Below are 24,452 nucleotides of genomic sequence, written 5' to 3'. Positions count from 1 at the left end.
TCACATTCAGTGAAAGTGGGTTTGCTCTGGCGGGAAATGGCTATTTATGTAGCTGAAAATGGAGTGGGCCTTTCTGACATTTTCACAGCCCTGCAGGCATAGAGTCATCACCCGGAAGAAACGTAATCATTTGAGAAGGTGCAGAAATGGAGCTTGTAGGCAAGGAAAGGTAAAAAAAAAAAAAAAGGTTTCAAAAATGATTGTAAACAATAAGACATTGAGAAGTGAGGGAAGACTTGGACACAGTTTAGACTTTTTTAATATCATGAGGTAGCAAAATAACTTTTTCAGCGGGACCATAGGGTTTTATGAATTATAGGTGGTTAGAGAATTTAATATTCCTCCTGATTGGGTCTTAATTTTCAATCATAATGGAATTAACTACAGTTATTTATGGTTTAACTAACACTAATATAAGATAAAAGCAAATCACAAGTGCAACAGTGGCGAGGAAAAAACCTCGAACAGAACCAGACTAAGTGGTTCTCTTAAAAATGGACTGAAAATAGAACCAGCTCTCCAGTATATTTACCAATTATTGTTGTTGAGTTAAGAATTAAGTGACTTCCTTTTCAACAATTTCAGCATCACGATTGACCAAACCAGACTACGTGGGCCTGCAGTAGCTCCAGATTTCCATCAGATGACTGTCACTTTGAAGTCTTCTGATAGAGACTGGCACCTAGAGAGTGGAATCATCCTCCAAGAGCAGCAGTTTGGTCTTTTAATAGGCTAGTGTAGGACCCGTCCTCCCTCCTCCCTCCTTAATGCAGGTCTGCCTGCTCTGACTCAGAGACCGTTTTTTTCTGACCATTTGTGAGGATATTTCTGGAAGAATCTCGGAAGTACAACACACCATAATGTTAAGCCATGAAATCAACAAAGAATAATAAAAAAAACAAATGGACTGATGCTAATGTAGCCTCTGTCAAAGTTCAAAAATCACAGTTATGGTAACGTTTAGGTGATACATGGTATGGCATTATTATGGAAACGAAACCTTTGACAAGATGCTGTAATTCTCATCAGATCATGTGGAAGTCGAACATCCTCCGCCTTCTTGTCATCGCCTGCTGTGATTGCACAAGTGCACGACTGCCAGTTATCTCCATAAATTACCTGCTGACAGTTTCATCACCACAATCAGCCGCTCGCCTCCAATGTGTGTCTGAGTTTGTGTGTTTGGCTCCGTGAAAAGGAAACTGACAGGAAAATGAGGTGAATCAAAATACCTATATTCATGCCGACGTCTATTTCATCCATCATTTAGACGCACTATAGTTTCTTATGAATCTGTCAAACTCCATCACGGGACAGGAGAAAATCTTTGAGCAGTCAGCCATGAGTGATAAAGTACGTTTATTTTCAAATGTCGGGTTCAAGCTCTTTTTCAATTAAAATCTTTTTCCAGAACAAAGCCTGTTTTCTTCATCCCTTGTGTTATCTCAGGTTCACCGTGTCGTGAAGGCCCGAAAACAAATGTGTTCGAGGTATCCCTTGTGTTGCTTATGGTTCACGGACGGTCAAAGTGAATTATTTCCCCGGCTTCCGAAATTAATGTGCCATGGCCAAAAGACAACACAAGGGATACCACAAACACATTTGTATTCGGGCCTTAGGATTACCTTGACTCAGAGATAGCACAAGGGTTAATAGAGGGTGGCTGTGTTTTTATATATTTAAATATTTTGCATTGTCTATGTGTGTGATAATGATTAGTTGGTAGAAATGATCTCTTATGTCTTGGTGAGGTTATTTATTATTATGTTTCTGTTGAGGAAGGTGACGTCTGCATACAAGAGCCCCATCCAAAAAATTAACCAGCCGCCACTGCTCAATAATAACATAAGAACAAGATATTAGGTTTAGATAATGAATTCTTCCATGATCTATTAATAATCTTTGATGAACTAGGGAGCAGAGGGATGTCTTCCTCTGACTTCACCGCCTCTCCATCATGATGTATATCAGCTCATATTGACTCAGTTAAAACACACTTATTCAAATCACATTTCCAAACCTGTCTGCAGTGTAATTAAGTGAGACTGCTGGTTCATGGTCCATGTTTTATGACTCCTCGGTGTGTGCAGCTGCCAGCTGAGAGAACGATCACAGCATCTGCTGCCACTTTTCTTTTACAGCCTGAATAAAGAGGCTGCGCTTGTGTTTATCTCTTTTATTTTTGTCCTGGTTATGACCATCATGACAGATGAAGCATATGACCAACATATTTACAGTGCAAGCTGATCATTAGTATAATACTACAGTAGCTACTGCAAGTGGAGCCGCCTAAGGATTCAAGGTGACCTTTGCTGATGTTACAGTTCAATATAAGATCACTCTAGGAAAGATAATACATATATACCATTATATGACTAGACTCTTTATCAGATTTGAGAGGTTTAGAGACACTTGATGTTCACCATGATTTTGGATCCATGACTTTTTTATTTTTATTTAGAATAAACTCAATGTGTGCCACTCATTTTAATAGGCTATTTGTGCTGCTTATGACATTCTTTCAGAAGAAATGCTGTGCTTACAAATGAGTTAAAATAATGTGGATAGTGTTGCGATATCGACAACTGAAAGAAGCATTTTAAGCAGATTAATGGCTACAGATTCGTATTCCCAATTTTGGAAACACAACTCGGATTTTTTTTTGTAGTTTCAGTACAGATTAACAGAATAAAATAGCATAACACAAAAAGTAAGCAATAGAAAAACAGAACCAAAATATGTTTACAGGTACATCTCAAAAAAATGTAATATAATGAAAAATTCAATATTCTTTGTCTTTCATTTCAGAATGTGAAACCCATATATTAGATAGATTCATTACACATTGAGTGAAACATTAATTCCTTGAAATTTTGATGATTGTGGCTTATTGATAATGAAAACTCAAAATTCAGTGTCTCAGAAAATTAGAAAATTACAGAAATGTCAGGCTGCTTAAAGTATGTTCATTTCCATGCACTCAATACTTGGTTGGGCCTCCTCTTGCATGAATTACTGCAGGATGGAATTGATCAGCATTTGGCACTGCTCAGGTGTAATGGCAGCCCAGGTTGCTTTTATAGCAGCCTTCAGGTCATTGTTGGGTCTGGTGTCTCTCCTCTTCCTCTTGACAGTACCTCACAAATACTCTATGGTATGATAATGAATCTATATAATATATGGGTTTCACATTCTTTTCAACTTTTTCATGTAATTCTAATTTCTTGAGATGTACCTTTACCTATATAAACAGTATGTACATACATACATATATATACTGACATTGATAGCTTATTTAAAAGATGAGGAGTTTTTCCAGTCAGCTTCCTCAAGAGAAATTCATTTCAATTCATTCTTTCCTCATATGCTAATTTTTAAGTTGGCTCTATTCAATCTCAAATACAATGGGTAATGGGATGTTTTTGTCCTTCTGGCAAACAGACAAACAGGTTCTTATACACCCTTCCCCTCGGTATAATTAAGCTTTGCTGGACTTTTAAAAAATCCTATTAAAACTGTATTTTCATTTTGGCAGAAGGACCCATTTTGAGTTTAAAAAAGAAAGAAAAATAACATTCAAATTATGCCTGCATGTATTTTCCTATGTCAAACCAGAAATACAACTGGCAAATAAATAAAACATTTCAACATGTTTGGCTTTTTTTGGCTGTTTCCATACATTTTTGAGTTTTATATTTTGATTTTTTATCACTGCAAGTTACCTATTAAAGTTCACTTCAAATAATGGTCAGCTGTACGTATGTGCAACTGTAGAGGAATTTACTCTTTTTGAAGTAATGTTTGATCATAGTAAAAGCATTTTTACCTGAACAGAATATAAAACCGCTTTGTTTAAGTCAGCAGGTTTGCCACAAGCTGGACTTGAATACATGCCCAGCTCAAGCTATGAGCCAATGTTCATCCAAAAATGTTAATTGATATGACTGTATCACAGTTGCACTGCCTTTCGGCTTAAGCTGATGTAATTCATGTTTGTCATTTCTTCTAAAAAATGTGTTACAAGATTCACAATAATATTTTTTTGCAGTTTTACTATGGGATATAGTTCTTGATGAGGAAATGCACGTTTTGCCAAATAGAAAAACAAAACATCATACCATCCTCCACAGTCATTTATCACCTCTTCTTTGTCATGTAGTTTTATTCCTCTTATTAGTATGTATTGACTTTTCTTCTCAGGGAAATAAAATATGTGCTGTGTGCACTGATAGTAAGAGCCAGAAGGTTTGGTTCTTTGTCTCCCTCTATGGAAATAAAATGTCATTAATATATAAATATTTATAAGTATATAAAGAACCTCTGAAGGAGGTTAATAGCTCAGCTATAAATCACAGGTGAATGTTGTGAGTGGGCTGTTTAGCATATGGCTCATTTACATATAGAAAAGACTCTTGTGTCGTTTTTTTAATTTCTCCTTTTAAAGTTCACTTTAGTACTTTTAGAATTAGTTTGTGTGTAGAGATAAGTAGTCATCTAATACAAATGTTTAATATATAGAATGTATGCCCACGTTGTTAGCATTCCATTGGGATGATCCTTATATGGTCATGTCACAAAATTAATTCTAGTATTTGAGGTTCTCAACCTTAGCGGACAGGATGCAGGTGGAAAGAGTCGAGAAGTCTGAAGGATTGATCTGACAAAGACCCTTCCTTCCTTCTCAATAAAGCTGTAATAAGTCCCTTAAATGGCCATTTTTATTTCTACATCTCACTTATCAAGCGGGATAGTCGACTCCTTATGCCTCCTATTTCGAACAGAAGGTTGATCATCGCTTTCAATGGGCTCAAAAAATACAAATTAAATAAAGTCAAATCAAGTTTTACAAATAGTGCTTTTCAAACACCTGTGGAAAACCTTAAAGGGTGGTCAGGCGGAAAGATAAAGTCGGCTCCCAGTGGATACACATCGAAGGCATCATTTGAATTCCAAACATCTAGCAGGTTCTGTGGTGACACATCTTATCTCAAACGCAAGAAAATGCTGAGGATCTATCCCACAGAAGCTTGACGAAACAACACTTTCCAAACACCTTCTGAGAAGATCTGTAACGGTATCATGGACAATTACACGGCCTGGCACCGCCTGAAGAAAGGCATAATAACCTGCAAACGTAAAATCTTTAAAGGATTGCAGTGGCGCTGCAGCAGACCTGGTTTTAGTCTGGTTAGTCTACAAGACACCGGGGAAAACAGAAGAACCACTATAGAAAACAACAAGACAGTTTCCCATGAGAGACTAGAGCTCCCTCTGTCCTTAAGCAGCATCGCTTTTAAAGGCAATTGCAACAAACTGTACCTCCCTATCAGAAAGTGATGGATAGGAACTCAACAGATGTCAGAGTGGCCTAGCCAGGAATTCTTGCTAAGACCAGCAAGAAGCAGTGAGCAGAGCGTATGCAAAGCTGTGGCATAAAACAGTAGTTGGAACCGAGGCAATGGGGAGGGCGGGCCTTGATAACATTCCCAAGCTATTCTAAAACCATGCCTATGGAAAACAGAAGCGCAAAATGGTCCAAGATTAGATCCGTGCAGAGGTGGAGGAACAATGTTCTAGTAAGATAATCAGCACGCCCAAGCATGTAGAACCTCACAAACTCACCAGGGGTTCTCTAGTTCCTCATACAATCATTCTACGATGTCTTCCCAAGCCTCGGCCAACTTGGCCTGGCGGATACTTCTGAGTGCGAGTTGAAACAGAGGAGGGAAACATTCTGAGCCCATAGGAGTTGGAGGGGGTTAATATTGCTGATGTCATGACCAAGTTTTTAAATCCTTGTCAAACTCCATCTGCACGGTGACATAGAACAGTAAGACCCAGATCGCTCAAAAGCAGTCAATCACCTTAATTGGAGCAGGGCAGAAAGCAATTCACGAGTCCAATTTTTCAGGTAAAGTGCTAGAAACCGCTCGGGAATGGCATCTCCAAGTTCACCAGGAAAGGCACCTCAACTTTTGACTACACATAGCCAACATTTCACTCAGCCCACAAATGGTTTTAACAAGTCCACAAAGCAAGTAACCAATGTGTGCAAAAGGGCCAAATGAGCTAACCACAGAGTACCGGAGCAATACCTGGAAAGTCTGACGGTGCCAATCGAGATCAGGTTTAGAGGTTTTGCTGGACATCCACTCTAGAGAGTGTTCAACTCCTTGGAGTTCAAGTCTTCAGCTGAGAGTGTCAAGCACGGTGGCTGTGGATCAGAAGGGATGATCTGTGACACAGAACTTGGAAATACCCCCTTTGGGTAGCAATGATGTGTCCAAGTATCATTGTAAGTCTATTAAAGTTCTAAATAAACCAATAAAAAGTACTTTTTTTTTTTTTATTTGGTAAAGAGACTCAAGCCAAGGTCAGGTTTTGTGTGAGAAATTTCAAGAATAAAAGTAGAGGGTGGTCCACATTCTGGTCCAGGCTCTTGTTAACTCACTCCTATATTACAGCTCTTGGCTGGTCTGTCACCACCTACTATAACTATTTCTCAAAAGCTGCAGCTGCCTATCTCCAATCCTGGACAGAAGACTAGTTCACAGAACAAGACAAATTAATTTCTAAGAACCGAAAATCCAACTGAAGCTGGAGTGTTGTAGGCAACATAGACAGCTGTACTCGTCATCTGGTACTAATGTTTTGGCAAATTGGTTCAAACAGAAACATAATGTCGTTTGATGCATGAGAGGAATGAAAGATTCAGTAGAATTACTCAGAAAGCATTTTCCTCTTGTAGCCTCGCATTTCCATATTCCAACTTTCCTCTCTCTTCACTCGCTCATGCTGAAGTTAATCACCCGCCTGAAGTGCCATCAGCGGTTTGCTTCCTGTTCTTTTTGCCATTTCTCCTTTCATATCCCCCCCACCCCCCAACACTGAAATCATGCTAGCTCTGGTCAATCAAAAACGCTCCATTTAGAGATAAAAATGCTCTCAAATTCACATCAGATGGACACAGTGTGGCATTTTTGTTGCCTTGGAAACCAGGTTGACGCACGGACGGGTTGTTGAGAACAGTGTGAGTGGGAGTTTGAGAAGCTTCAGGAGGCTGTTGAAATTTAAGGATTCATCCTGCACAGCTCAGTGACCTCATGAGGGAATTATCTGGCATGATGGCCAGTAATACCTTTTTTCATAATCTTAACACTACACGATCATCGTCAAAAAAAATCTGTTCCGTTTAATGCCTCTCTTGTTATGATGAATTTGCTATGTGACTTATATATATATATATATATATATATATATATATATATATATATATATATATATATATATATATATACATAACAAGCAAAAAACATCAAAGCACGGACAGATGGACGGCAGACGGAAGGACAGACTGACAGGCAGATAAATAAATATGCCGCACTACTGCACTAACGTGTGTCAGACTGATAAACTCTATTATATATGTATTGTTTTTTAGACTGTTTCTTTCTTTAAATATCAACTACTATGTTGATTTTAGGGTCATCTCATCAGTATGTGTCTGTTTTTACAAAACTCTATGAGAAAATGTGATAAGCAACGCCCACTGAAAACATTTTTTTTCTGGAGATTAAATCTTTTTTACCATAACCACACCTACTCTGCTGTGATTAATCAAGCATTGAGGTTTGTCATCACGTGTCATCAATCCTGAGAGTCTCCAACTCCAATGTATAAACAAAGCGTGGACTGATTACAGCTGGTTTCGAGAAGTAGTGAAGACATTATTATGTCATAATGGGCTCTGCTCTTGTAACATCTCATTCGCCCAGATTTCAGAAAGGGGAAAACTTTATAAAGTAATAAACTCAAAACAGTGTTATGATGACGGACTTACTGCTTCTTGGAGAGGAAGAGATCAACATTTAAAAATGTGAATGAGTCAGGACAGTTGGGTTTTTACATTAGTTGCCCTTTAAGGCGTTTAATGAATATTGTTACTTATTATGCATCTTTGCTTCTGCCTTTCTGGTAAGGGAGAAAGGGACTCTACTAGCCTCTTTCCACAAACATTGGGATAAGAAAGAGTCACTATGTTTCTCGGCAGTTTCAAAATATCTGCCAGACTTGACTCTCTGAGAAATGATCTAGTATTTCCTCCTAGACTCTTTCAGCTCAGCTCCTTTTCCAACCACAAAATGAATCCAGTGTTATCTTCCCAGTTCCCAGCAAGCTGAGAGCCGGCGCTCAGAAGGTGACGTCGCCCTACTGGTGGCATCTGATTGGTCAGAGAGTGACATCACTGAAGGACCAAACACTTTTAAAAAACACTGCTAGAAGGTGTTTTTGTCAGTCTTAAAAGTTATTCCATTATCTGTGGACAAGGTCCAAACCTGTTTGTGTCTGGTAAGTACAAAACTGGACACCATGTTTCACGCTGCTCTGTTATGGTGGCCTCATTTATTGCAAGAAGGAAGCAGGGCCGGTGGAAACACAACATGAGGCGAGTTGAGTCGGGCAGCACTGGAACTGTGATGTGTAAATGCACCATAAAGAGGCAATGTTCCAGTTCTCCAGAGTGACTCTCCCCTTGGGAATCGTACCAATTTTTCTGCTGAGAATCACAGTTTTTGGTCCAGCACTTAGAGGTCTCTAGCGCTACTGAACGACATTATCCATTAAAAAGCAAAGATATGGTAATCAGAATGAAAATAATGATTCCTTCAGTCCATGAGTTAAGATATCGACTGGTTTTGAATATATTTTTGAAGAAAATAGCTGAAAGAACCCTTCAAAATTGAGTAAGAAAAATCTCAAATTAAACTCCTGCTAACCCATACGTAAACCAAGAAAGGGATCCATGTATAAAATGATTGGTCAGTTACTGACTTCCTTGTCTTCAGCAGGGTGAATCCTAAAGTAGATGTCTGCTGCAGTGACACAGGCAGTATTTGAAGGGGGACCATAATCCCTTTGGGAATAGGAGTGTGCCAACTATGCCACTGGCTGTGTGCGCTGCTGACAGAGTGGACTAGTGATGGAGTGCTGAATACAAACTAAATGCTAAAATTAAATATTGTTTGAATGAAGGAAAGGAAAGTCGGTGCATGCTTGTCAAGAGAGAGGGACGTGTTGCACAACTTCCACCAAGTTATTTTGGTGTTCTGCGTTCATCACAACAGCTTTCACATTTGCATGAAGGACGACCGATGAAGTGCCTTGTTATCAGGTCCTCAACGGGGGGAGAGCCGGGAGTGCTCGTCACCCTGCAGGTGACAGCGCCGCAGCAGCCTCGGAAAAATAACCCAAACCATTACGTTAACCGCAAAGGGGCTTCTCTGTTCATTGCCATAATGGCAGTCGTGTTCAATTACGGCCCGTGTGAAAATCAATCAAACAGCTACTCGAATAAAATATTCACAAAGCGTCCGGGTTGAAATCACACCACCTTCAACATTCTACACAACAAACATGTTATTTAAAGCAGGAGCAAAAAGGTGGGCAATGTTTTGTCTCGAATGCTGACAGCCTGAACCGGTAATTGAGCTGAAAATATTGAATCACCCTTTATTTGAGCAGAACAATCACATTTGAATGACATGTTCAACGCAACAACTATTTGAACGCAGACAGGATCATTCCACCACTGCTTTATTTACTTAACATTCTGGCTCTCAGTGTGACTATGCAAAACCAATTAAATAAATCTTGCTTCAGGGGTGTTTGATTTGCATTACATGCATATAAAAAAAAAACATTTTTTTTAAAAATCACAGTAGTTTTATATTGTATTTCTTTGCTAAAATGTATTGTTTCTCGCTTCTTTACTTTGCTTATACAGCTACCATATGGTTTTCAATAAAACCAATGTGTCATGACGTGCATAAATATGTTATCTCCCTTCACCATTTACAATAATAATGATAAAATACAAATTTCAGATATTCATTTTAAAGCATTGCAGTGCACAAGAGCCACTGTATAAAGGATAGCTACAACAATACAAGTTATTAAGCAGTTTCTCTGCGATGAATAACTTAAATAAGTGATTTTTTTTTTGAACGAACCACACATAAGATGTGCACATGTCTTAGTTTTGGTTCCTTCAAAGCATTCATATAAAATCATTGTAAAAATATTTAAAGAAGACAATATAATATGATATACATATGTCATAATCATCGAAGAAACTATTTCGCTCCTGCCAACGGAGAACTAGGGTCAAGTTGCTCTCAAAGCAGCACATCCGTTACAATATAAAATACACAATGAACAAAATAAACCTTTTTTTTAATGAAAAACATCGTTTTTGCAACTAAACACTATCTTATGAAAAAATGGTGTGTATAAATGCGATAGAGGAGCTCGCTAGAATATTATAAACCGTTGTTTTGTGGCTGACGTTTTAACGCATCTTTATTTCGAAAATCTACTTCCTGGCTTGTGCCTGACTATCCGCTGCTTGTTGAAAGTGCTGCGCTGGTCAAGTGTGGTTCTCCGGTTGGCAGCGGGTCTCGAACCAAACTGTTCTCGCTGCCACCGGGCTCTGACACGCCAGGGACAAGGGAGGAGTGACTGAACCTGACCAGAAACGGTGAGTAAAACACATTTTCCCACTTGTTTGCGACACGTTATAAGAATTAAAATTCGAATTTGGCGCAATAAAATCAGCTGCAACAGTGTGAGGTGCTGCTGCTGTATTGACAGATCAACGCTCCAGTGTTTATAAAGTATATATACAAAATATTGTTATTTACTTCATTGTCATCACAGAAGAAAATAATTAAGATTTCATTCATTTCATACTTGAATGCAAAATGAATTGAATAAGAAAAGTCTACTTTTAAAGTGTAATATTAAGATTAACTTGCATTTCCATAAACACGTAAAGACTTTTTTTTTTGTAACTGCTATTCACAGCAACAGTCATGTCAGAATATATAAAGTTATCAATAAAACAAAAAGACATTTCATGCAATATGAAGAAAATGTATTTCTTGCCAAACATGTTATTTGCTTTAAATAAATAGCACAGATGAGAATAGTTCTCATTTTGTGATGTTCTGCACGTCTCAAAGAAACTCAGAGGTTATTCCCATTAGCCCTTTAACTGCACATTTAATTTGTTATATGACTTGTAGAACAGATATTATTTCAAATGCTAACATAATTAAAAAACCACCACAGAAAAATACAAACATATTAATTATTATTAACTATAATAGCAACATTTTAAATGCTGAACTTATTGGACTTTAGTCGACCTGAAGTGCTACTTTTTGGCCATTAAAACACATTTTACTTTTTAAAATGTTAGACCAAACTTTGCCACTCAGTTTTGATACAAGGTTGCATCAGGGGTGTTTTGATCAGATGTTTGGCCGGTTGGTAGCAGTAAACAACCTTCTTGAAAATTCATTGATTTGGTAAAGCTTGACACTTTCCATCAATGATTCTAAAATCATGGTTTTAGCAGTTAATTCGGTCTTTTAAAGATTTAATGACTACAATCCAATAATGTGAGATGCCAGCACAGTCACGTTGGCAGCTGATTCACTTAAATCTGTTCACGCTCCTGCTCCCTGAGCATCCCTTACGATAACGGTTACACAACCCTGTTATAATGTGATTGTTTGAAAATACCGATATATTTAATAACGTGGGAATAGTTCACTTTTTTTCTGGGATTCTGAGGCAGACCAAGTCATAGGCTTGTTTGTGGCAACTCTTTTATGTATGTGAATATTTCATCTGTGGTGGGACCTAACCTCAAATCCTTGATATTTAAGTTTCGTTTACTTATAAACCTTTTAACAAATATCTAATTGGAACTGCAGGATGAGACCTAGGTGATCAGTTACCTGCTTACTGGATTGTTTCATTGCAGCAAACCATCATTTTAGAGTTTCGTCAAACAAGTATGAATCGTAACTTTATGTGTTTAATACATAAAGTCACGCGTGTAAAGCCAACTTGACTTTTTTTTTGTAACTGGTGTGTGTTTCTGAATTTGTCTGTGTTTTAGGATTTCAGAGTTTAAAGTTAATGAAATTGAAACATTTTGAAATCAAGTTTTGAAACTGTTACTTTTATTACTTAATTCTAGTAAAAGTACTTTTTTTATACAGGTGCGTCTTTAGCTATGACAGGACTCAAAAAGTCATATTTCACTTGTTTTGCGTTTAAATTCAACAGAAGCAACTTTGTGGAGCCCATGAACCCTGGTGTTAATTATCACAGAATCTTCACTTAATGACTCATTGTTAGTTTTACTTTCAATAAAAAAGTTGTGTTGTTTAAAACAAAGCCGGCGGACGTTGCTCCTGGCCTGTGTGATGTCAGCATGAGATCTGAGTCTTGATTCATATTCGAGCTGTCAAACATGCTCATGTCAAACAAACTGCTCTAAAGTGGCCGTACGTTCCTTCCGCAGCTTAAATTCAGATGACATGTCATCTCATAGGGATGTTTGAGAGTGAGCGTTCATGCTGGACCGGAGAGGGGTCATGTCAGGGATTTGCACTTCACTACACTCTGTCCACTTGAACAGTAAGCAGACATTTTCCCCAAGAGTGTTGCTGGTGGTGGAAAGTAATTGTGCTGCACAATAATGACAGTTATAATTTCTGTTTTAAAGTAACAACTTTTTATTTCATTTACTCTTTTGATCTCAACCGTATGTCTTTTTTTCCTTCTTATTCTGTGTCAACACAACTTTATCTTTTTGACGATGACGAGGTGAGAGAAGTACAGTTGAAACGTTACTTGTTACTCTGGTAAAAGTGCTGTGAAAGACACACTTAAGCTTTTCCTCTCAGATGTATTGATCGTAGTGCAGCGTTGACGGCCTCAAATAAGTTATGACATTAATATCAGGGTCTGAGTAAGAGGGAACCCGAGGGAGCAGTGATAGTATAGAATTTAATATTAACAACAGGAGTCGAATATCTCAAAAGTCCAAAATCTAAAAGTAAAAACCCAATGTCAAAGGGGGAATAAACAGGAAACAAAAAGACACAGGTTGCAGGAATTAATTAGGACTCGCACACAGGTCTGGACTCAGATGGTGGAAGTAGGTTGTCAGATCTTGATTGCAGATGAGTTCCAGCAGTGTGCTACTAGTTCAGCTTAGGAAAACACAATAGGAGAGACAGGAAATGAAGGATAAAAGTGGAACGTATCAATTAAAACCTGATTACATCGGATACGTTGATATTTATTTTGTTGATTGATTGATGGAGATTTCTGAGAGCACTAAAATGAGAGACAAAACAGTTCTCAAATGGTGCTTAAAAGAACAGAAAACATACTAATGGCTTACACTTTTTTTTTTTTAAACAAAAAACTAATAATAAAAAGAAAATTGTTCTTTTTAAATGTTTGCATTTCAACATTGCATTTCTGTGAGTATTATTTTGGGTTTGAATTTTGTGTGACAAAGCTTCTAATTTGGGGTCTTCATTTGAACCAGAAAAGAACAAAGTTAGAGCAGATTTTTGATCGCAACAGTTTAACCAATCAGGTGTTTTTTTTCGACTGTAATCACTTGATTGTCAGCCAGCTGTATTTCCCAGGAATCACTGTGCAAATGAACGTTTTTGAATAAACTCTATTGTTTCTTTTGCTTGGGCGAGAGAGAGAAGAATTTTAGATTTCTTTTTCATGTAATTACCTGAGGCTGTTTGTATTTAAGCTCACTGCTGTTAGCACTCTTCCTGGGTTCATTGAATAGTGTGTTTTTCTAAATTATTTTCACGAGAAATTCCCCATTTTATATCACATCAATGATCTGGTTGGTAAGTCATATCACGCCGAGACTGCAATTTACTGGCTCAAGGCACACACACAACACAGAAAAAGGTCTCCACGACACAGGAGCCAGTAACCTGCAGAATACATTGTTTTCCTCATGCTTTCATATCTCATTTTATTTTCATTTTTCTAGGGCTGGGTATCCGTATAAAAAATTTCTAGACAGACACCATCACTATTTATTAATCCCTGAACGATACTTTTTTCGAAAGCAATTTAACAAGATAAATTCTAACAAAAATAAAAAAACAAATTGTAAAAATCTTTATTTGAAGCAAATTTCCAGTACATTTGACCTCCAACCTTACAGGAGGAAAAACTAAAAAGTTTCTAGTGCAAAAAATATGAGTAGACGTTTAAAAAACAATTGACTAATTAATGCTTAGCAATTTTTCGTTAGAATAATGTACGAGTCTATTTTCTCGGGACACGGACAAGCCTGCTCCGTCTGATACTGTCATCAGTAGTATATAAAGTAGCTCTGAGGGTGTGGATGACATATGGTTGCTAAGTTTGTTAGCAAAACACATGATTCAAATTTGGCTCTGTACCCCTTACATCAGGCTCCTGTGCAGAGAAGATAAACATAACAGTCAACATTAGTTAACTGTTAAACCAGACAACAAAATAAATTCATAAAATAAAGTAACTCAAAAAAGTGTCACAATTATCCGTAGTATCTCACTGCGCACTGCATGTATTAGGTTGTATTAATTTAAAGTACATTTACCTGTTGACATCCATAGATAGCACTAGTTGATAATGAGAGACATTGAGACAAACATTACTAATGTTGGTGCCATCCCTATGATATATAGATCTGTGCAAGTGAACTTCTGTAAACATTACAAACAATGGCCGGTAGCATTAAATCTTATATATTGAAACGTTGCAGTCCCAGCTTTATATTCTTCTCAGTTCATTTCCAAGATTAAGGTTTATTATTGCCTTCAGATTTATCGCATTGACACGTGTTGAATAACATACAATATAACCTGAAACAAAATTAAAATGATTTCATCTCATTAAGCTTTGCATTATAGTTATTTAAATCTGACTTTTTTGATACATTTTTGGATTTCTTTTTGTGGAAGGTAGTCATATTCAATCATAATTCAAGGATAGATTTTTATCAGAAGCCTTGTTGGTTTCAAGTTCAATGGCAACCCAAACGATCTGTATATATATCAGTCTGGAAGTAAAATAAAACAAATCAATTCAATTTATTTTTTAAATAACATATAAAGTAAATAGGACGAAGAACTGGATCTGGATTTACATATAGATGCACAAATCCTTTGAAGGATTCATAACTGGTTTTGGTGAAGAGCTGCAGTGCTTGGTTGCTCCTAATGTGTATGTTGTGTGAACCAGTCCCTGAATGCTACTGACACCACCAGTCCCATTAAACTCTTTGATCAAAGCAAATTTACTAACACAGTTTCCCCTTAAATTGTAAGTATTATACACTGATAGAAATAGACATATCAGTTAATGAAATTACAAAAACTAGTTCTGTTTACAAGAAATCTTTAAAAAAAAGTGTTAAAATAAATTATGGTTTTAAAATAAAGTTTCAATAAATTCAGTGATTCGGTGAAAATTTGATACTTAAAGGAAGATCAAGTGAACTCCACTGTGGCGATTGGGTCACAGAGTCTGCTGGTCATGTCATAAACAAAGTCCCATAAAAAAAAGAAGTATAATTTGAATCTTTTTTCCATCTGAATGTATTTCAATTTAATTGAGAATATATGAATCCTAAAAACACAATTTAATTCTATAATAGTAAAATGTCATTATAAGTGTCAAATATTATATGATTTGAATTGATGTAATGTGCAGCTTTTCTTCATACATGAGTTATTATGAAACTCAGTTGTTGTCACTGTCTGGGATTTCATACCTATAGACAATTCACTTCTGTGTTTGGTTCAGTCTGCGACTGTTCAAATAGTATCTTTCCCTCATATTTAACCTTCTCCTGCTCCTTGTCAACACTGCTGTTATCCCTGATATCGTCACCTGCTGAGCCAAGGTGACCGAGCCACACATACAGATTCACACGCTGCTGGAATCAACAACCAACCGCCCAAGAAACACCTTCAAGACTTCTCAAATCTGACCTCTATCGGCCTCTCTGTGTGGCTTCTCTTCACTTCATCCTCCTCTAAAGATAGACACCACTGTGACCTTCGGCTAGATTGTGCAAAAACTTTTTCATAAGCTGATGTGAACGCGTTGACCTCTTTATTCAGCTGCCAGTACAAACAAGCGCACACACTCTTAATACCCAATTAGTCAGTCAGGCTGTAGATGACATCACTGGCCTGTCATTGCTCAGTTAGGCAGGAGTGTCACATAGAATCATAAATTAAATTGAAATATTGTTGACAGACATGACATTTCTGTTATTCTCGAGGTTGCCAACTATTTATAGTAAATGTTTGCTGGAAAATGCAATAATAAGTTGCAACTAGGAATTCACTGTTTAGACTTTTATGGTTACCTGGCATCTGAGTATCGACCAGCCCTATACTAGTGTTTGAATATGAACTTTCTTTCTTTGAGATAACACTAGTCATGTTTTGAATAACAAGCAAACAGGACTGCAGATGGAACTACAAAGTATTTATTTAAAAAAAAAAATCATCAAATAATGTGTCAACAGGTTTACCAGCATTACATTTAAATTGTCAACTTTGTTTAACCCTATAACTTGCAAAAAACGACAAGAATATGTTATAGATAAAGTGCCAATTATTTTTCAGTGAGGAACAAAGTGCAATCAACCATGAAAGTGTGGGCAAATGCCAGAACAAAATAGAATTTTGTAGAATAAAAAGACATTGAAAAAAATCGAATAGCTTTTATATACTGTATATATTTACAGGACAGACAGTACCATTGTTTCTAATATTCAACAAGGTGACGAAACCTGTAATTTTGAACAGCTTTTAGGACTGTTTATCTGAATATATTTGAGCATTTTAATGTTATTTCCGACAGGTTTTTTTCAAACTGCTCATAATCTTTGGTGTAATTCTTATTTAGATGCTTTATAAAGAAGTTATTGGTTTTGAGTCCTGTTGTGTTACTTTCTCTCGCCGTACATCCAACAATCCAGAACTGAAGGGACTCTTCTGTGAGTTGCCACTGTTGCGCTAGTGCGTGACATCAGTCCAAACATACAGTAGATGGACATTACCTAGCTCAGCTCCACGGATCAGGCGTTTTTCATCGATACACAATCCAATTTACATTGTAACAAGGTACATTAACTGTTACCCTGTCATGTATTGTATTAATTTATAAAGTTCTGCATTATTGTATTAGCATTAATTTATATTGTATTATAGTTTTCACATGTGTATTGTTTTACTTAATATCATGTGTATGTACTGTATCTTTAATGTTTTTTTCATGACAACTTAAATTGGTCCATTGCGGAAAGAAAAAACATACAGTACATCAATCAAATCAATCATACTTCTGGGATTTCAATCTTTTCTGTTAAAAATCAATTTTGCTGGTGAATTAATTCCAACTGCTGTTGAAAAAGTAGAAAAAGGTTGAAACGAGAGGCAATAATCACGACAACCAGTGCCCCTAGCTTTTGGGCTTGTTCAAAAATACATCTTTCATACAGTAAGCATCTTGGTTTTACCAATGTTGCCCCATTGGTAAGCATTAGTGGAATAATATTTATCATCCAAAGTAATATATTATCAGGTAATTTCAGATCTGTGTTCCAAATTGATGGTTGCCCTTGGAGAAGCTGGCAGTTGCCAAAAGCCTGTTGATCTGGTCTAGAGCATAGAGATATCAGGATGCTGCCCAATAACAATAACCTGTGACCAGTACAAGCATGCTTTTGCTCAAACTGAGAGATGCAGAATCCATGTGGGTGGTATTAATGCCAGACGTGAGGCCTGTGCAACTTTATTGGCATTTATCGGAGAGCAACAGGATTGGCCCTGTGCTCTTCTTTGATGAGATCAGGCTCAAACTGAGCACAAATGGTAAACCTTCTGATGCTTGCAACATCCTTCAGCGTAGCTGGTTTGGCAGAGTTTCACGAGCAGAGAGGGGAGTCTGCCCTCACGACTGAGGCCTGCAGTTGGTACCACAGCAGAGGGGCTTGAAAACTAAAGGCCCTGGCTCCATATCTACATTTAGAGATTCGTGGTATAACTAACAGATCGGAATTTAAGGACTGTAGCATCCTAGAAGGCTGATATGTTTGGATGAGATACAATTCCAAGAGTGTTTATTGTCATTATACAGCCTGTGAATATTCTATTACTTCGAGAGGAATTTAAAAAAAAGTGCACAAAAAAAGGAAACAGTGAAATTATAAAGTGTAGACAAAAAGTACAAAGTGCAAGTATACAGATCTGTAATGTATAATAGTGCTAGACCATACAACGCTTTATAAGTTAAGACAAGGATCATAAAATGTATCTAAATTGTACTGGAGGTCAATGTAAAGAGGCCAGCACAGGAGAAATTTGATCACGCCTCCTAGTCTTGGTCAGACCATGAGCTGAAGGTTTCTGAGAGGTCCTGACAGAAGAGGTGCTATGCCTGGAGAGAAACCCAGCAGTTTCCCTCTGTTCTCAGCAGGGAACTGGGAAGGTGACACTGTTGACCCGCAGGAACAGACTTCTACTTTTCTCCTAGATGTGTGTCTGAATTACCCTTCATTCACTTTCGCTCCATAGTCTTTAAACACTTAATATTTAAGATTTTTGTGGATCAACTTTGTATAAATAAATGTTGGTTTCAAGTGTTTATTATGTCATTATTTGACTTCCTTAAAGGTGTACAGAATTTAAAAAAAAAAAGGTACTTATTATGAAAATATTTTCCAAGAAAGGTTTTAAAATAGCAAAAGAGTCAGATGGCAGAGAAGGTACTCATCTAACAAGTGTTAGAGGCAGGAATAGATATAACAAAAAGAGATTTGGGCTGTAAATGCCTGTATACTGTAGATAGTCTTAGCCTGGTTCTGTCAGTATTATTTGGGGATTAATTGTGTAGGCAAGATATTGTGGGTGATTATTACTACCACATGATACCAATAGACAGTTAAAAGACATGTCAATATTACCATTTTTTCAATAATTTATATTTGTGATCAATGCAAACTAAAGAGAAAGTAAAAAGAAAGTATCCCCCCCCCAGAAGAAGCAATTCCAAAATGGCTTTTCACTTTATATTCCTCATTCACTTTATTCATACAAGGAGAAAATGTTTATTTGATGTCTGCGGTTCAGGTGTTTGCTGTTAACTGGTAAATCACTGTTTGTACTAAAGGTATATCCTGTGGCCCTTAGCCAATTATTTATTTTTCGCTCCTACAAATTTGACTGCCTTTGAAAAGTATTGTAAAGTCATTTGAGTGTTCCTCCGGTGACATTCAGGACTCTTTTAGCCCCAATAAAATCATCATCTTCTGGACTCCCAGCAGCACCTATATGCACTTAAACATGTGTGTGTTGTGACTCACACAAACACTGGCCTCACTGTGAAGGCAGCAGTTCTGCACATACACTCATAGGCAGTGACACAGTGGACTGTTTATGCTGCTGGTGAATGAAGGTGCTCTGGAAGTGAACACAGGCACAGTGTGTGTGTGTGTTTGAGACCAGGTAACACAACAACAAAAACTAAATAGACTACTTGTTTTCAGCCTAATACATTCCAAAGGAAGGGTGGTGGCTATGGTCATTTCATCAGACATACTTTTATTTTCATGAATATGCAGACTTTTGGTTTCTTAACATCAGTTAACATCAGGGTGGAATAAAGCACACAGGCAGTCAAACACATTCACACCTGCCAAACTCCAATAAGTTTTACAGTTGCTTTAGGTTTGACAACCTCACTCAAGCGATTGACCGAGATCTTAAATGATAGAGGTGTTTGTCATTCAGTCAGGATGGTTAGGGCTTACTTTTTCTGATTTTCTAACCTCACAGCTGTTTACTGGACTCTGGACACTGGAGAATAATATTGCTTTCAAGAAAGTTAGATATAAACTTAGTTCTGTTTTTATCAAGAAAATTAGATATCAACTCAGTTATGTTTTTATCGCTGTTAAACAAGTTTATTTTTGTTAATTTTGGAATTGCAAATGTTTATAGTGAATTAAAAATGAATCAAGATATTTGAATGAGTTTGTTTCACAATAATATAGTATTTTGTTTTGGCTTTCCTTTTTTAAAGGGAATATGTTTTTCATTTCATTCATACTTACAGTAATGATTGGTTTCAAATTGAACATAGTGGTAAATTGCTCTACGAGAGCGGTCAGAGATTACAGTACGTGCCAAAAGTGCCTACCAATGATAGGGTACAACCAGTGATGATGCCTTTCTCCAGGCGATGTCATGCAGATGTTGATGTGTCCGAGGCGAATCACACAGAAACTGCCACAGAGGTTCTTTATGACCTCTGATCTTCTCTGAGATGTGTTATTTTGTCAAAGCCATTGTCACCAAATCCATTGCTTGTATCTACCAGGAAATACATCTCATTCTCCTCCCTCTAGGGCACGACTGGTGTATCTTTCTTAGGGCTTTCTGTAGCTCAGTGTTACCACACGATTCGTTGTCGCCTTTGAGTCTTGCCTGGAAGTCAGTAGATTTCATATGAACAAACGGTGCATCCTTAGGGATGAATTTATCAATAATACCTGCCTGCCTTATGTACACAAAAAAAAACATGTTCATGTTTATGTACGGATGTTTTTTAGGAAAATAAGGAATAACCAGTTAGTTATTGTAATCATCAAGATATGGTGTAGTGATATGGCAGGTGTCTGGATTAGTCCAAACTTATTTTAGACAAAATAGCTGTTCTAATCTTGCAGGACTTCCATGGTGACATATAGACACAGTTTACAAGGCATTACCACATATTAAGTATGCATTTTTTATTGATTGTAATAAGAAAAGGACATTTTATAAAAGTCTAACTATTTGTAAAGTTTATAAAGATTAAGTAAACCGGTAGCACAAATAACTCTGTGAGACAAGGGATTTGTATCTGGAACTTTACTGTATCTTGTACTTATGTTACTATGCTGTTAAAACTCCTCTTGATAAAGGCTTGATTAATGTTCTCTATAATATTATTTCTACCTGAACAAAAAAAGTACAAAATTATTACCCTTTCCAAGTTTTGATATATGTCATAAGGCGCCTAAGTGAACGGCAGCCTCTCCAGCAGCTCCGCAGCAACGATCAATAACTTTTTTTTTCTAATCAACTATTTTTAATAATTTTTATTATCTTTTTAATGGATACTTTAACATGGACAGAATCATGTTTTTTACTCAAGAGAGAATTTGCTGTCATTGAAGTCAATGGCAGAGGCTGGAGATCGTCATAATGTCCAGATGGAACTTCTGCGCAGCTATCGTGGATGAAAAGCCAGCAAGCAAATAAAGGCTAAGCTAACGGACAGTCGTAGACGTCACAGACAATCGATCCCCACGATCACTGTGGGGAACGTCAATTTCTTCACAAACAAGATCGATGAGCTGTCTGCCCTCAACAACCAGTGGATCTACTGAGAGAGCAGCTTGTTGATCTTCACAGAGACGTGGCTCACTCAGCTGACCCCGTGGACCTTCCGGGCTTCACCGTCGTAAGAGCCGACACGGACATACAGTATGCTTGCGGGAAGGGCCTAGGAAGAGGTCTCATCATGTTACTGTGAAGAAAGTCTTGTGTTGTCAGGATTAAGAACTGTTGGCTGTCAGCCTGCGGCCATACTATATACTATGCGAGTTCAGTCACATGATCGCATTGTGTGTTTACATTCCATCGAGTGGTGCAGCTCCCTCTGCCTGTAAGAAGATCCAGACAATGACAGCAAGACTTCAGAATCAGCACCCTGACGCTTTTATCGTCATCTCTGAGGATTTTAATCATTCCAACCTGGACTCTACACTGCCAGCTTTCCACCAGGCGGTGGAACAGGACTATTGACCTCCTTTATACCAACTTGAAGGACGTGTACAGACCCAAACCTCTTCCTCCACTTGGGAAGTCCATCTACAGTCACAGTACACTCCTCTGGTGCACACACAGTCTGTGACCACTAAAACAATCAGGAAGTGGACACCAGCTGTGGAGGACGCCACCAGAGACTGCTTTGACACCACAGACTGGTAGGTGCTGCTGAAGTCCCATTAGGGTCAGACACAAGTTCTAACGGATTGTCGCCCCTGCTAAGACTGTCCGTGTTACCCTCATAATAAACTAAGAGTAACTAAGGAGGTCAAGGATGTTCTTACCAGGAAGAAGGTGGTTTTCAGGAGCAGGGACAGAGACGCCATTATCAGCAGGAGGCCATGCATTTGGACTCTGGAATCTGTGTATGAGAAAGTTCGGAGTAGACTGTACTTTCTGAGGAGGCTCCGATAATTTCACATCTGCATGTTCTATCAGTCTGTGGTGGCCAGTGTCCTGTTCTACACTGTGGTGTGTTGGGGTGGGAATGTGTCCTTTGTATTTTTGTCCTTTTTTTGCCCTTTGTTCTTGTTTTATGAAACCATCATATAATCATATATAATAAAGTCTGTCTGTCTCATCCCTTGTTGAGCACTTCTAGAACAATGCAACAAGTTGTTAGCAAGGCACCAACACGCAAATCATTTTCTTTTAACAGGCTATTGCAAATAGAGGGGCAGCAGGACATGACTAGAGTTTGCATCCAGAGGCAACTGAAACTGTCTTTCTTCATGACAGGTAAGAGAAAATTGTGTCTTCATTCACTCGATATACCACATTATAGTGTACAAGTATCTGCATAGAAAGTTTTAACACAAAACAAATGAATATCGTTTTTATTATACCAAATTTTAACATCATATTATTTTGATGTTTTTTTTATTTAATTGTCATTACAGATGTGGCACCATGTCTTCCACCCTATCTTGTGCTCAACCAAATGTTTTATTGATCAGGCTGCAGACATGTAATCTAATGCTGACCACCATCTGCAGGGCCCACAATCATATCTAACTGTGTTTTCCATTGAGCTGGTAGTGAGGAACGGAGACTGGATATTGATAGGTGTCTCTTCGGCTGTCCCCAGATAGCCTTCCTGCTGTGATGACGCTGACGGTGATCAAGAGATGCCTGTTGACGTCAAATATGAGTCACAGTTGCTTTAGAAACCAGTTCTCTCTCTTTTAGAGACATCTATTCTTGAATCTTAACGGAAGAAGACGATTGGGCATCACCTGGCCCTGGTCTTTGAATCAGAACCTTTATGTATCAAATGGAAAGGTTTTATTCTTAAATGTATTTGCAAACTCATTGTTATTTTGGTGAAGCAGTTGAGACATTGAATGTTTAACCAGTCACAGGTAAAATTTTGATCTCCTGCCTGGGGTCATTTAAGGTTTATTAGCTAGTCATGGTTGGTTTGACATTGTCAGTAATGACTAAAGATCAAGACTTACAGCTATTCACCTTAATAACCCAAGCATGATCTTCAAACTTCTGGACCATTTACGCTTATAATATGTGGAATACCTGAAAGCAGTTATATTCCTATTATGGTTAAGATGATTGATTTGGTAGCGCTTAGCGTCCATAATGACTTTCTTTAGGGAATCAACCGTAGCTGGTCCTCATTATTTCTTTTCTCCCTCCTTAAACAAAGCTGACAAATTGTCATCTCATCTCGATGGAGAGAACACTGAGCTGGTTGTTAGTATTGAAACCAGCTGTTAAAAAAACAATCCCAAAGGTGCTGTACGTCTTTGACTTTATGTGAACATGAAATCATTCTATCCAAAGCATCAATGCTCCCTTTTGCGTTCTCATCACTGCTGCTTTCATCCTCTGTTGGTGCAGAAATGAGTCAATTTATCCACATATAACCATTTCCATCATATTCTTGACAGTGATGGATAGATAAATATATAGACTATAAACGTCCCTATGATATACATCTGTCGTTCTGATATACTCATTACTGATCTGGTCTTGAAAGTAAAAATAGGAGGATCTAACCATATTTAACCATCAAAGTCAACACATGCTCTGACACTCTGAGGCCCAAACTTAATTTTACAAGTAGATTAGCTCCTGTTTGTCCTTCCTTCAAGTCTTGTGGCTCTCTTGTACCTACATTGTTAAGTTCAACCATTGCATCTATGGTTCACTTATCATTCATACACCCGATAACCCCCGACTCTTACCAAAAGCTAACGCAGAGTTGTTTTTGCAGTGTGAAAAATAGAAGTAATGCAACTCCATCAGGTTTCACATGTGCATTAAAAAAAGATCCAGTATTTTACAGTATTCCAACCTATAATTTCTCATGACATTACTTTATTAAGGCATGCACTTACTTACTTACTTACCAACACAGCACTCTGTAAAGAAAGTCTCGCTCCATTTATTGACAACTTGTATGAAGAGTGCCTCATTTTAAAGGTCAAGACTACCAAATTTTTCTTCAAAACTAAACTGGTAACTGGACTGGTAATCAGCAGTACCGGGAAATGACCTGTGTAGAGTTTAATCCAGCGACTTTGAAACACCCAAATCATATGTTTTAATTGTCAGCTGGCTGATCCAGTTTAATCCTTTAGCAGTCCGATTCCATGGAATAGTCATTCCTCAACTCATTCCTCAACTTTTGAGTATTGGGAAAGCCCTTGCTCTTCG

At 37.7% G+C, this 24,452-nt stretch overlaps 1 protein-coding gene across 2 annotated transcripts in view; it reads left to right on the top strand.

Moving 5' to 3' along the window:
• The first annotated feature begins 10,484 nt into the window (after positions 1 to 10,484).
• znf385c (zinc finger protein 385C) overlaps positions 10,485 to 24,452 on the top strand; it is a 175,922-nt gene continuing 161,954 nt past the window's right edge. Inside the window, exons 1-2 of one of the 2 annotated variants that reach the window (XM_087808491.1) lie at positions 10,485 to 10,537; positions 22,438 to 22,517. In XM_087808491.1, coding sequence (XP_087664617.1) covers positions 22,466 to 22,517 — 52 coding nt within the window. In that variant the 5' untranslated portion in view covers positions 10,485 to 10,537; positions 22,438 to 22,465. The remainder of the gene's footprint in view (positions 10,538 to 22,437; positions 22,518 to 24,452) is intronic. The other variant, XM_087808492.1, reaches the window with a different exon arrangement.

This window comes from Callionymus lyra, chromosome 15 (assembly GCF_982586985.1).
Source record: "Callionymus lyra chromosome 15, fCalLyr1.hap1.1, whole genome shotgun sequence".
Lineage (NCBI taxonomy): Eukaryota > Metazoa > Chordata > Actinopteri > Syngnathiformes > Callionymidae > Callionymus > Callionymus lyra.
The sequence above is the reverse complement of the archived record's forward strand: the minus strand, read 5'-3'. Positions and strand labels throughout refer to the sequence as shown.